Here is a 14,401-nt window from a genome sequence, read left to right as displayed (position 1 = left end):
ATTCAGCCCTGACTCAGGTTAGGTAACAACATTCATATAAAGTTGTAGTTGGTTTGTTAACATATTCTATGTACGACTTTTCAACAAAAGAGTTCTCCAAGCAGTTGTATATAGTAAATGATGAGAAGATGCTCCTTGTAGGGGTATTCATGAACCAAATTCTGCTATTGGATTTGAAGTTGCATCGCAGAACCATTGAATTGATTGAGGACAACTGACTTGACCACTTGTCTTGACAAATCACCTGAATCACTTTGGGTGATACAAGCACCATTTTGAGGCCCATCTTGTTGGGGAAACGGGCTTCAAAATTGCACTTTTTTTAGGGAGAACTGGTCTACCTGTTGGCGTCAGCAGGTAGACCAGTCTTCCAAGGCTGGCAGTTGCTCTCCCCTACTAAATATAAGAGAATCACCACTTGAAAATTTTTTATTTTTATTTATTTTATTTTATTTTTACATTTCTATACCACCTTTCGTTAAAAGAAAACCCCAAGGCGGTTTACAAAAGTTAAAACATACAATAAAAGCAGTAAAAACATCAAGCAATAAAAACATCAAGTTAAAACATATAAACAAGCATAAAAACATAACAGATAACAGATAAAAACAGAGAAGCCGCAGTAAAACGATCATGTAAAAGCCTGGGTAAAAAGCCAAGTCTTTAAAAGCTTTCTAAAAGCCGTGATGGAGTCTGAGGAACGAATGGCCACCGGGAGAGCATTCCAGAGTCTAGGGGCAGCAACAAAATGTGCCTCCTTGCCCAGTTTAGCAGGGATTAAATGATCAGATCTATAAATGAACTACCTTTTGCAATTGTAAAACACAGCATTAGAATTTCGCACATTAGACACATTTCGCACATTAGATTTCATTAATAGGAATCGCCCATTTGCTTGAGCAATGCAGCTTTTGAGCTCAGCTAAGCTTATAGCATCTTTGTAATATACATGTTGGAACGTCACTGAAGTTGACACAGTAGAAAGATCCCAGTTATTGACTCACACAAATGGACACTAGTTTCATAAGTGAAAGTTGAAGTCCAAGGTGATGAGTGAGTGAGCTCTTAATAGCAGAAGGAAAGCACTATATTCTGAAACAGAGGAATGAAACAAGTTTTCTTTGGATATAATAACCTGAAAACACTGCCTCTATTACAACTAGCACATCCCAAAAAGGTCATCTATCTTAAGCTTGTGGGGTCGGGGGTGGGGGTGGAGGCAGGGAAGGATCAGTAAGCATAAGTACATAAAAACACTTTCAACTTCCAGAAGTGATTTAAAAAAAAAACAAAAAACTCCAACAAACGTCTTTGACTTGATAGACTTTGCCTTTGCTGCAAATTGTTTTTCAGTTGTTAAAATGCCAGAATTTATATCTACCAAGAGATACTGCCCTAACCAGTTTAAATGTAAATAGTTGAGAGAATTCCTGTTGGGTCGTTTTTATTATAAATAGTACAGTGTATATAGTTTTAACCAGCTGTTTTAAATTCAGGATATATTAAAACTGAAAATCTTGGATCCATTTACCAAAACTATTCAGCTCTATGTTGTGAAGTTCTAAGTCCTTCAGTTGTGTATATTTTTAATTCAGAATGATTGTAGCTGCCCACTCCTAATGGTTTCTTTGCTAGCATATTACTGTTTAAATGGGAAATCATAAAAAATCTATACATCTGATACCACTGTGTAGATATACAGTGTGTCAAACCATTGTATTAGCATTGCCCATTAGTTTTGCAGGCAGATAAGCAGGTATAAATACCTGAAATCCTGGTGCCAGTTAAGTTAAATCCTGTTTTTTGTGTATTAAAACTATGGTGTGTGTGTGTGTGTGTGTGTGTGTGTGTGTGTCCATTAAACCTTGAAGCAAAGCAGGCTTCCCCCCCCCACTTCTAGTCCCCCTGTTCTTGTAGGAAACAACACTCATAGTGTATTTATTTAAATTTACATTAGGAATATAGGAATCAAAATCTCTTTGGTTGAAATGTTTAAAAGTGAAACACACAATTTAAAGAAATGTGTTTATCAATTTAGACTTCAGAATAGATTAGCTTCACAGAAAGTTTTCTTTAAAAACTGATGTCACCAGCTTCTAAATGTGTATCATACATATGAACATGGCCTATATGCAGTTCTTATATTTCATTAATATTTTAAAGAAAGGAATGGTGATTGGATTTAAACTTTTCACGTCTTTCCCATCAGTTCTCTTAGTGGGCTTGGTTAAGGCAATGTCTCTTAGGCTTATTTCTCTTTCTCTCTGTAAAATAATGTCTATAATAAGTTCCCAGAAGTGCTGTATGGTTGATTGTTAATACAATACTTTAAAAAATGTATTAAAACAAAGATAACAAAATACACTTGACATTCAAAAATCTAACCCATCATTACAATATATATTACAGTTTAACTAACCACTTTGCATAACCAACCAATCATATGTTGATGAGCATTTCAATGTTGCCTTAATTTAAAAGTTGTGATGGTTTTGTGAGGAAAGCAGGATTATTTTGAAATGTTAATATTTAACTAAAATAGAATTAAAGATTGCTTCCATCACAACACTGCTCTGTCTGTCACTGGGCTAGCTTGTTTTTTGTAGATCTGCTCATATTACAGCTTGATTCTTCTTTTTTCTTTTTTGTGTCTTCCCGAGATGAACTTGGTGAAGAGCTGCCATTTCTCAGCTATGTTCACCACTATGCCCTTTTGTGTAAACGTGTTCAACAACAAGAAAAATGTATGTTTTAAAAAGAACTCTGTTTCTAAAACCGTTCTTTTAATGCAACTTTATTAATGAAGCAGGCTTAGTATCTCTGTTTGGTTCTAGGATAAAGATAGGTTTCTGTTACTAGCATTGACACACTTTATACATAGGAGCACTAGCAAAGAGCTTGCTTGACCTGACATTGACCTTAGAATAAAGAGGACAGCTAAATCTAAGTAGATCAAAAACAGGCAGACAAAGAATGCCTTGGCCAGAGCAACTTGCAATCACAATGATTTATTAGACTATGACTTTCTATACATGGATTAACGTAACAAAATACGCTATTACTAGTAGTTTCTTTTTTACATCTTTTTAGGTATGAGATACTGTTATAATAACCTTTTGGATTTTTGTATGTTTTTTAATCTCCTTTTTGCTTTTTAAAGATGAATTTTCTTGTGCCGAAAGCTAACTTGCTTTACTTAACATTCCAAGGGACTAATTCTGCAAAGACTTAAAACACAAGTCTCTTTGTTGACTGAAATAATCCCTTTTAAGTCAACTGGTCTTTGAATAAATTGACTTTGTTTAAGCATTTGCTACATAAGCCCCCTGTGCATTATGTCTTTTGTTTAATGCTCAAGTCATCATTCCCCCCCCCCGCCCCTTCTTTAAAACTGTGTTAGGTCTTGTTTTGCTTATAATACTGAACAATGGGTAGACTCGCATTTGAATGCTTGTTGTTGATTTGTGTTCCGTTTTGTTTTTGTTCGCCAGGTCCTTTGAGGTCTATAATGAAAGATCTGCATTCTGATGATAATGAAGATGAATCTGATGAAGCAGATGAGAATGACAATGACTCTGAGATGGAGAGACCTGTAAATACTCATGGAGGAAGCAGGGGCCGCAGGTGAGGGTTTTGAAAAAGCAAAATTCCAAGCTCTTCCAAAGCTGAAGCTGAGAGCAGTCAAGATTCTAAGGTAAAGGGAAAGGGGAAAATGCTCATTAGGTTTACATGGAAACAAAGTGTGTGTGGGGGAAAGAAAAAGGAAATACTTAGGAAATCTCGGGATGAGGGATAGAAAGGAATCCAGAGAGTCCGTGCAGGAGGTACAGTCTCCACAGTGGATGAAGTATAACAAATCATGTACTAGGGATGTGCAGAATGTTTTGCCAGTGAAACATTTCAACTTGAAATGGGCCATTTCGAGCTTGAAACAGAACATCCTCTTTAAAAATGGCCTATTCTTCTATGTGGTCTCTGTTTTCAACGCAAATGGGCTATGCGCCTGCACAGAGACCTTGTCGGAACCTAACAAGCTCAATTTTCCTGCTTTGGGTGGGAACCCCACCCCTAGCGGCTATATGCAGCTGCGCCACTACTCATCCCCTCAGTCTTTCTTTGTCTGTGCTTCACTGAACACCATGGAGTCTGCAGCTCGGCAATGAGTAGGATCAAGATATCCCCTTGTTGTTTTTTCTCCCTGCTTCTTTAGTTTCTTTGTTTTTCTTTCTTTGTTCTTTTAATTCTTTCGCATAGTAGTGTTTTTTCTTTGGCGTTCTGTTTCTTGCGGGTTTTTTCCCTTCCTTGGAGCTCCGATCCCAGCTGGGACAGTGTGGTGGCTGGCCAGCCTTCAGCGTGTATGCCAGGCACAACAAACTTTAAAAATGTATCTGCTGCGGATCTAAGATCCCTTCCTCCAATACTCATACCAAGCATCTCTTGTGCTTGGAAGAATCCCACATTGTTGAGGCCTGTCTTCACTGCCAGAAGTTCACGAAGCAGGCTCGCAAAAATAGGGCTTCTCACCTGCATGCAGCCCTGTGGGATCTGGCTCTCCGTTCGTCGGAAACAAGTCAGCCGGTGTGCTCGGAGGTCCTCCCTCAGCATCAGGCGCCTGTGGTACCGAAGTCCTCCCCAAATACCTCAGGGTCGGTACTGAAGATAAAAAGGAAGAAGTTGCATCGTCATTTTCTGGTGGGTCAACACCTCCCTCCTATGCCCAAAAAGAAGAAATTAGAGGAAGTTCCTACATCAGAGGCCCCTGTGGCCAAAAAGACTAAAGTGGCCTCTGATCGTCCAGCACAGAAATCATCGGTGTCGACAAAACCTAGCTCACCCATGGCTGTGGAGTCGGTGGATTTAGCCCACAATCAGGCTAGATCGAGTAGAGAACATTAGGTGGCAATGGAATGCGCTTCATCAGAGGAGGAAGCTTATTCTCCAGCCAAGCCAGCAGAAGACACATCGTGGATGCCTAGACACTGGTTGCCCCCTCAAAGGCACCAAGAGGGTATCCCTCTTAGGGACTGTGGTACCTGATGGGACTCGGAAGAACAGCCCTCGACTTAGATGGGATTGGTCCTGGGACCGTCATGATAGATCGTATCAAGATCGATACCGGACACCAGAATATCGCTCACCCTTGGTGGATGCTGATCCTTCTTACAGCGCATGGTGCCAGGACTCTGGGTAGTGTGATCGATACCAAATGGACTATCGGTCTCACTACTCAGACTATGTTCGACCCTGTTATGGGTCCTGTTACTCAGAAGGTCCCATGTATGGGAAACCAGTAATGATGAGGGATTGGCGTGAACCCCAATCACATTCGGAAGGGAGGCTGTGTTCCCACTCACTGCAACGCTCGCCGAGGGATCATAATGAGTGTCATGAACTGCCCCCTTCGGTTCCAGTGCTGCATCAGGCTACCATGCCTGTCCAAAGTTTGCAGGCAGAACATTCCGTTTCGATACTGGACAACCCAGGTAGCAAACAAGGCTCCCCTTCGGATTTGACGCCCATGATGCAAGACCCTCTGGCTCACCCGGAGCCCGAATATGAAAATGATGCTAGCTCCCAGGAATCAGAAGTCATTTCCCTAGGCTCGTCCCTGCTCGACATACAGTCTGACTCGAAGCCTGTCTCCCCATCATAGGACCTCAAACTGTATTCCACTTATGTGGCCCGAATGACGCTCCAGAAAGTTCAGAAGTTGAGGAGCACAGCACGTTCTATGTCGTATGCTTCACTGACTCCCAAACCACGGAAAACTGCCAGGTGGTCACCTTACCAGACACAGAGGGCCTCTTCCCAGAAACAGTTGCCTTCGGAATGGTCCTTTCATGGCAACAAATTCCAACCAAGTCAGGTGGCCAGCCCAGTAAGCCGGCCTTTAAGAATCAATTAATCAATCAATCAACCTTTATTACGGTCAGAGACCAGCATAAAATTACATGTTAAATGAGGGTGATTACATATTAGTACTAAAAGGACTAATAGTGAATACGAGTTAAAAGTTACTTGTTAAAAAAATACGGGAGGATAACAGTGATTGCATATATGATGATGCATATCATGAAAGGGCTAAAATTAAGGGTGATTGCAATTTAAAAAGAGACAAGTTAAAATAGATAAAAATGAATACATATATACATGTTAATACTACAAAAACTAAAACTGCTAAAAATGAGAGAGATGAAATAATACTACTTCTATTATAAAAATGCACAGATGAGATAAAAAGGGGAGTATAAAATGGTAATAAAACTGAAAAATCCAGATTAAAAATTATAAGAAGCAATAAAAAGCTATGAGAAGGGAGGCGTGAGCAAGTGCAAGATTTATCCAGAGTCATCAGGAATCAGATTAAGGCTAAAGGGGCTCACAGCCCATCATCCTCCGACAGATGCTGATCACAGCCACACAGTACCTGGCAATTCTATATGTAATGGCAGGCTTAGTGTCCGAGAGTAACAAGGAGCTGTAGAATTGTCTCGGACATCCCAGGAACTTCCTTAACAATGGGAAAATGAGAGAGGCACAAATGTCGCTATAGAATGAGCAGTATAGGAGGACATGCTCAGTAGTTTCAATCTGTCCTGAGCCACAGGGGCATAGTCGCTCTGAAAATGGGATCCTTCTATAATGGCTTTCTAGCACTGCTGAGAGGAGGCCATGGCAGCCAGCCAAGGTGAACGCCCTTCTGTGGTTTGGGACCTCCAGTTGGGTGAGATATGCTGCAGGAGAGGCAGTATATATAAGCCCCTCACTGATATAAAATTTTGAGACACTGCTGAGATCAGTTTGGTGCTCAGTGTCTGTAATGCGCTGCTTGATGGTTGCTTTTGCCTGATCGTAGCCCATGTTGAGCAGGGTCTGGGGGAGAGGCCCAGGGTAGCTAGTTTTGCCTCAATTGTCTGAGCCCAACTAGATTGGTAATCGTGTAGGGTTAGAGGGGCAAGACCAATTGGGCAAAAAGATAGTCTGAGCCAATAGCAGAGTGGCCACCCACACCCTAGCCTCAATAGGTTTGATCTGGCCTGTCTCCAGGTGCAGAGTGGCATTGGAGATACATCTCGGTGCATGGAGTGCTACTCTCAGGAATTTAGATTGTACACTTTCCAGAGTCACAATGTTGGGGAAAGGGCTCAATTGAGCGCCATAGAGGAGTTGAGCTAATGACTTGGCTTTGAGCAAGCAGTTCAAGAGCTGCAGGTAAGTAGTGAGAATTGTACACAGGAATTGGAGGATGGCAGAGGAACTTCTCTGAGCATTTAAAGCCACGTATTCTCCATGGGATAAATCTAAGTAGATCAAAAGCGGACATACGAAGAATGCCTTGGCCAGAGCAACTTGCAATCAATAATTTATTAGATTATGACTTTTTATACATGAATTAACATAACAAAATACACTATTACTAGTAGTTTCTTTTTTACATCTAAGTAAGTAGATGTAAGCTGATCAGTGAGCCGGCCTTTCAGAATCAGCACCCGAATATCTCCCAGAAGAAGCAATGATTCAGGTCGCTTCAGGACTCACCTGGTCCCATTCTCGGCAAGCTGGGACAAAATGACTACGGATCAGGGAGTCCTCATAATTATATGTTTGGGCTATGCCTTGGAGTTTTGTGGGACACAGCCGGTGTCCAGGATCGTGGCGACCCCTTGGACCCTGGAGTTGGATCAAGAGGTTGCTGCTCTCCTGGAAAAGGATGCAATCGAGCCGGTCGCCAACCCTGACAGCCCCGGGTTCTGTTTTCGGTACTTTCTTGTGCCAAAGCCAGATGGCAGTCAGCTCCCTATACTAGACCTCAGGGCCCTGAACAAACATTTGGTCTACAAAAGGTTCCGAATGCTGTCGGTACCTACCATTATGACCATACTGGAAAAGAGCATGTGGATGGTTTCCCTGGATCTAAAAGATGCGTACTATCATGTTTCAATACGCCCTCAGCATCGATGCTTCCTGCAGTTTCAGATCGGAGGGATCCCCTATCAATTCAAGGCCTTGCCATTCGGCCTCATGACCACACCGAAGGTCTTTACGAAATGTCTGGCCCTGGCGGTGGTGTCTGCAGGAGCAAGGTTTGCAGGTGCTGCTGTATCTAGACGATTGGCTCATCTTGGCAAGCACAAGGCATGCGGTCCTGGACGCCTCAATGGGTATGGGCGACAGCAGCGTGGTGGATGGAGTTTTGGCACTTGAGTGTCGGTACTCCCTTTCAGGCCCCTCAGGCCCGATGGGTGGCTTTCAACAGACGCATCAGAGCTCGGTTGGGGGGCACACCTGGAAGGGCTTTGGCTGAGTGGACATTGGTCCCCCAAAGAGAAGACTCAACATATCAATTATCTGGAGCTCTTGGCCATTTTCAATGCTCTCAAAGGCTTCCTGCTCCTGATTGGGTGTCATTCAGTGATTATATAAACAGACAATACAATGGCAAAAGCCTATATCAATCGACAGGGTGGCACGTCCTCAAGGAGCCTTCTGTTTTTGGTTCTGGACCTTTGTCATTGGTGCATGGCACATGTGGTATCGCCTCAGGCAGTTCATATACAGGTTGTGCTGAATGCTCAAGCGGACACACTGAGCAGATTAACGGTGGTCTCCCACAAGTGGACTTTACACCAAGGTGTTCTTAGGTACATATTTGTAAACTGGGGAGTCCCATCGCTGGACCTATTTGCTTCCCGGGACAATGCACAGTGTGCCCCCTATTGCTCCAGGGGAGGGGAGGGTAAGGACTCTCTAGGTGATGCCTTCGTCCTATCCTGGACAGGCCCCCTTCTGTATGTGTTCCCCTGTTTCCCCGCATTCTGAGAGTCCTGCGCAAACTGAGGGTGGATTGGGCCAGGGCAGTCCTGATAGCCCCATGGTGGCCCAGGAGGCCTTGGTTTCTGGTCTTGAGGCGCTTGGCAGTGGATTGGAAATGCCTGCCTGCCTTGCCGGTCTTGCTGTCACAGGAGAAGGAATGGTTGCTTCATCCAAATGTTCAGTTCCTCCATCTGATGGCATGGAAGGTCCTGCTGACTTCTCATTGAATCTTAGAGAGGTTCTGGTTGCTGCCAGAAAGCAGTCCACGTGGAAATAATATGATCACAAGTGGACTCGTTTCTGTTCCTTCACTGTACTGCATAACGTTGATGCGTTTAATCCATCCATTCAAGATATATGTAATTATCTGTTGTCTCTTAAGGAATCTGGTTTAAAGCTTTCATCCTTTAAGGTGTGGCAAATATTAAGAAGTTCAAGGTCCATGGGACTGTAGCCAATCTCCCTGGACGCAGCCACAAGAGGAGAATCAACCCTAGAATGGGCAGAAGGATCGTGAGAATGGTAGACAAAAAGCCAAGGACAACTTCTAAAGAGATACAAGCTGTACTCCAAGGTCAAGGTCCATTAGTGTCTGATCACACCATCTGTCGTTTTTTGAGTGACAGTGGGCTCAGTGGAAGAAGACCCAGGAGGACTCCACTGTTGAAAGAAAAACATAAAAAAGCCAGACTGGAACTTGCTAAAATGCATATTGACAAGCCACAATGTTTCTGGGAGAATGTCCTTTGGACAGATGAGACAAAACTGGAGCTTTTGGGCAAGTCACATCCGCTCTATGTGCACAGATGAGAAAATAGAGCTTTCAGAGTAAAGATCACCATACCTACTGTGAAACATGGAGGAGGCTCGGTTATGTTTTGGGGCTGCTTTGCTGTGTCTGGCATGGAGTGCCTTGAGTCTGTGCAGGGAACAATGAAATCTCAAGACTGTCAAGACATTCTGGAGTAAAATGTTCTGCCCACTGTCAGAAAGCTCTGTCTCAGTCGCAGGTCATGGATCCTCCAACAGGATAATGACCCAACACACACAACTAAAAGCACCCAAGAATGGCTAAGAACACAACATTGGACTATTCTGAAGTAGCTTTCTATGAGCTCTGATTTGAATCCTATTGAACATCTATGGAAAGAACTGAAACATGCAGTCTGGAGAAGGCACCCTTCCAACCTGACACAGCTGGAGCAGTTTGCTCAGTAAGAGTGGGCCAAACTACCTGTTGACAGGTGCAGAAGTCTCATTGAGAGCTACAGGAATCGCTTGTTTGCAGTGATTACCTCTAAATATTGTGCAACAAAATATTAGGTTAAGGGTCCCATCATTTTTGTCCATGCCATTTTCATTTGTGTTATTAATTGAAATATTCTGTTACATCAAATCTCTAAAGCAAAGTCTGATTTTTGTTAAGTGTGGAATAAACAATGATGGATGCCAATTACTTTTGTCATTTTCAAGTTATTTTAGAGACAATTATGGGTGGTTCTTCTTTCGTGGAGGGGTACCAACACATTTGTCCACATGTGTATATGATGGGCCATGTAAAGGTCTACAAGTTTCAGCCCAGTCCATGTCTAGATGCATAATTTCCACTATTGAACTTTGTTATCAATTGGCCCATAAGCAGTTTCCTGCTACGGTTAAGGCACACTCTGTTAGGTCTGTGGCAGCCTCTGTGGCCTTTGACTGGGTGGTCCCGTTGGACGCTATATATCAGGCAGCTACTCGGCCTTTGCCCTATTCATTTATTCGTCATTATGCAATTGATCCCAGGGCACAGAATGATGCTGTGTTTGGCAGGGGTGTCCTGCAATCCATTTTCAGTTGATGTACTTGTTTCTGAAATAAAATTTTCTGGCAGATTATATTTGCTTCTGTCCTTTCCTCCTCCTTCGGTGCTAGCTTATGTGCCCATTTGTGTAGAAGAAAGAGACCACGTCGAAGAACAGGTTCCTCACCAGTAACTTTGGTTCTTCTAGTGGTCATCTGTACTTATACACACCCTCCCATCTTCCCCGTGGGGTTCACTGAAGCTGGACTCTGTGACTAAGAGGATGAAGAGTGGCGCAGCCGCATATAGCGGCTGGGGACGTGGTTCCCACCCAAAGCAGAAGAATTGAGCATGTTAGGTTCCGACGAGGTCTCTTCGCAGATGCATAGCCCATTTGTGTAGAAGTACAAATGACCACTAGAAGAATCAAAGTTACAGGTGAGTAACCTGTTTCAAGCTTGGAGCAGAACAACCTCCTCTTCAATCGAAATGTTTCAACATTCCGAGCACTTTTTGGGAGGTCTGTTTTTTCCTTTGCTGATTGGATTTTTAGCACTGGCTTCTGATTGGCTTGTTTGGTTCTGGTTCTTGTCTGGCTTGTTATTATACAAAGCAAGTGTTGTCATGGGCAACTGTGACCCCATTGGCTGGTGCAGGTGAGGGAGTGGAACACAAAAAGAAGGAATTTCAAATTCAGAATTTATTCAAAGAGAGTGGGAGGCAGTGAGAGAGCCCTTATACTATGACTCTTTTAAAGAGGATACATCAGGACAGGAGAGGAGGAAGGAAGGTTTAATTTTGTGGTTTTCTTTTCTCAACACTGAGTATAATATGCTGGCCTATTGCTGCTATAACTATCTGGTTTTGCTGGATCTCAGATTGAAAAGGTCCATCCAGGTTGTACAGATTCTTTTTATCTTGATTATCTTTTAACTGAACAGAATGATTTGAGATCTTATCATGTGGCTAAGTTCTGTTTAATAGTTAGTAAAATTCACCAGGAGTTCATTAAGAATCCTGTTAACTGATCTTTATGATTAACTATGTGTTTAACTACTCTATCATAACCCTGTAGGTTATGTAGGGTTTTTTTGGTTGGGCTTCTGTTTGCAAACTGTGGTAGTCTGTGACTGTAATAAAGGAATTGAGAGATTGAAAAGGCAGAACTGGTGTTCCTGCCCTCTTCAGGATATGGTTTGCTTTGTTTGTGAGATAGTGTTGTGAGAAATGGGCAGTGGCAGCTCTCTCTGGTTGTGTGTGTGTGTGTGTGTGTGTGTGTGAGAGAGAGAGAGAGAGAGAGAGAGAGAGATTTCTTGGTGATTGCTGTGATGAGCTCCATGTCTGGCCTTAAGACTAAGTTGTGCCTCACTCACTGCTCTGGTGTGCTCTGCAACGTGCGTTCATTACATAGTGCACTAAGTAAAAAAATGTGGCTGAAGTTGCTCTAGTTGACCTTATGGCTGTGCTGGCTGCTAAGTAATCCTGCTGTGGCAGCTGTTGCAATGCTAGGAGGTAAGTAAGGAGTCACAATTGTGTGAGATTGCACAACTTGTGCCAGTGATGTTACTGGAGTGCAGGCACTGTGGCTGGCAGTGGAAAATGGGTCCACTTATTATTATTATTATTTCTTGTTTACACAGTCAGACAGGTGTTATTGACTGGTTTGTTTTATCCAGACATTGAGTCCTTCCCAAGGACCTGGGATGGCTGAATTTTATTGTCAATTGTTATAGATATTGTCTCAGAATATAGGCTGTTCCCAGTAAAGCTGCTTTTTGTAATTGGCTAATGGTGATTTCTGTGGCCCCTATGGTGTTGAGGTGCTCTTCAAGGTCTTTTGGAACTGCACCCAGGGTGCCAATTACCACTGGGATTATTTTGGTCTTTTTCTGCCACAGCCTTTCAATTTCAATTTGTAGATCTTTGTATATTGTGATTTTTTCTATTTCTTTTTCTTCTATTCTGCTATCCCCTGGTATTGCTATGTCGATTATTTTAACTTGTTTTTCTTTCTTCTCGACTACAGTTATATCTGGTGTATTCTGTGGCAGATGTTTGTCTGTTTGTATTCAGAAGTCCCATAATATTTTTACATCTTCATTTTCGACAACTTTTTCCATTTTATGGTCCCACCAATTTTTGGCTACAGGTAGCTTGTATTTTTTGCAGATGTTCCAGTGTATCATCCCTGCTACCTTGTCATGCCTTTGTTTGTAGTCATTCTGTGCAATCTTTTTACAATAGCTGATTAGGTGGTCCACTGTTTCATCTGCTTCTTTACAAAGGCGGCACTTGCTGTTTGTTGTGTATTTTTCTACTTTTGCTCTTATTGCATTTGTTCTTAGTGCCTTTTCTTGCGCAGCCAGTATTAAACCCTCTGTTTCTTTCTTCAAGTAACCATTCTTAAGCCATTGCCAGGTCTTGGTGATGTCTGATTTTCCACTTATATTGTGCAAATATTGACCATGCAGGGGCTTATTTTTCCATTTTTCTGCTCGGTTCTTGACTTGTTCTTTCTTGTAGGCCTTCTTTGTTTCATTGGTGTTGAATAGTTTCATGTTATTGACCATTTGAAGTGCATCTTCTTCACTGTCCTTGATATATTCTTCAAGGCCTCTTTTCTCCTCCTCTACTGTTTGATGGACTTGCAGCATTCCTCTTCCACCTGAGCTGCGAGGGAGGTATAGCCTATCTACATCACTGCGGGGGTGCAGAGCATGATTGATGGTCATGATTTTCCTGGTCTTACGATCTAGCGTCTCTAGCTCTGCCTGGGACCAGTCTGTTATTCCTGCAGTGTATCTGATAACAGGTATAGCCCAGGTGTTTATGGCTTGTATGGTGTTCCTGCCATTGAGTTTAGACTTGAGGATTTTTCTAACTCTCCTGATGTATTAACTTCCCATTTTTCTTTTAACTTCAGTGTGTGCAATGTTATCAGCCTGGAGAATGCCCAAGTATTTGTAATGTTCTTTCTCTTCCAGGTTCTTGATGTTGCTTCCATTGGGCAGTTCTATTCCTTCTGTTTTTCTTATTTTTCCTCTGTTCATTATTAATGCAGCGCACTTGTCTAGTCCAAATTCCATTGCTATATCGCTACTGAATATACGGACAGTGTTTAGCAGTGATTCAATTTCTGACTGGGACTTTCCATACAACTTCAGATCGTCCATGTACAGCAAATGGTTGATTTTACTTGATGTTTTAGATGTTTGGTATCTGAGGCCTGTTTTCTTTAGTATTTGTGAAAGTGGGGTCATGGCGATTACAAACAACAGAGGGGATAGTGAGTCCCCTTGGAAAATACCTCTTCTAATGCTAACCTGTCTAAGTGTCTCGCCATTGATTGTTAACTGTGTACTTCACATGCTCATTGCTTTTTTTTATAAATATCTGAATGTTTTTGCTGACACCAGTTGTTTCTAAACATTTAGTATCCATGTGTGAGGCAATGAATCGAAGGCTTTCTTGTAGTCAATCCATGCAACACTTAGATTGGTTTTTCTTCTCTTGCAATTTTCTAAAATCATTTTGTCAATCAGCAGCTGGTCTTTTGTGCCTCTGGTGTTCGGGCAATTTCCTTTCTGTTCAACTGGAAGCTGTTTGTTAGTTAATAAGTGTTGCATCACTTCATCTGCTATTATTCCAGTTAATAATTTGAACATGGTTGGCAGGCAGGTTATCGGTCTATAATTAATTGGAACTGCACCTTTTGCTGGGTCTTTCATTATGAGATGAGTTTTCCCAGTTGTTAGCCATTGTTCAATATCACTTGCAAAATGTGATTGAACTGTTTTGATA

The 14,401-nt window shown here is 42.2% G+C and overlaps 1 protein-coding gene across 13 annotated transcripts in view; it reads left to right on the top strand.

The window, feature by feature from the left end:
• MLLT3 (MLLT3 super elongation complex subunit) overlaps window positions 1-14,401 on the top strand; it is a 236,238-nt gene that overhangs the window by 195,801 nt on the left and 26,036 nt on the right. For 11 of the 13 annotated variants that reach the window (XM_053288054.1, XM_053288057.1, XM_053288052.1 and 8 more), the window contains 2 exons: window positions 2,661-2,744; window positions 3,492-3,624. In XM_053288054.1, coding sequence (XP_053144029.1) covers window positions 2,661-2,744; window positions 3,492-3,624 — 217 coding nt within the window. The remainder of the gene's footprint in view (window positions 1-2,660; window positions 2,745-3,491; window positions 3,625-14,401) is intronic. The other 2 variants (XM_053288058.1, XM_053288061.1) reach the window with 1 other exon arrangement.

This window comes from Hemicordylus capensis, chromosome 2, assembly GCF_027244095.1.
Source record: "Hemicordylus capensis ecotype Gifberg chromosome 2, rHemCap1.1.pri, whole genome shotgun sequence".
NCBI classification, from domain to species: Eukaryota; Metazoa; Chordata; class Lepidosauria; order Squamata; family Cordylidae; genus Hemicordylus; species Hemicordylus capensis.
This window is presented reverse-complemented; position numbering and strand designations above follow the sequence as displayed.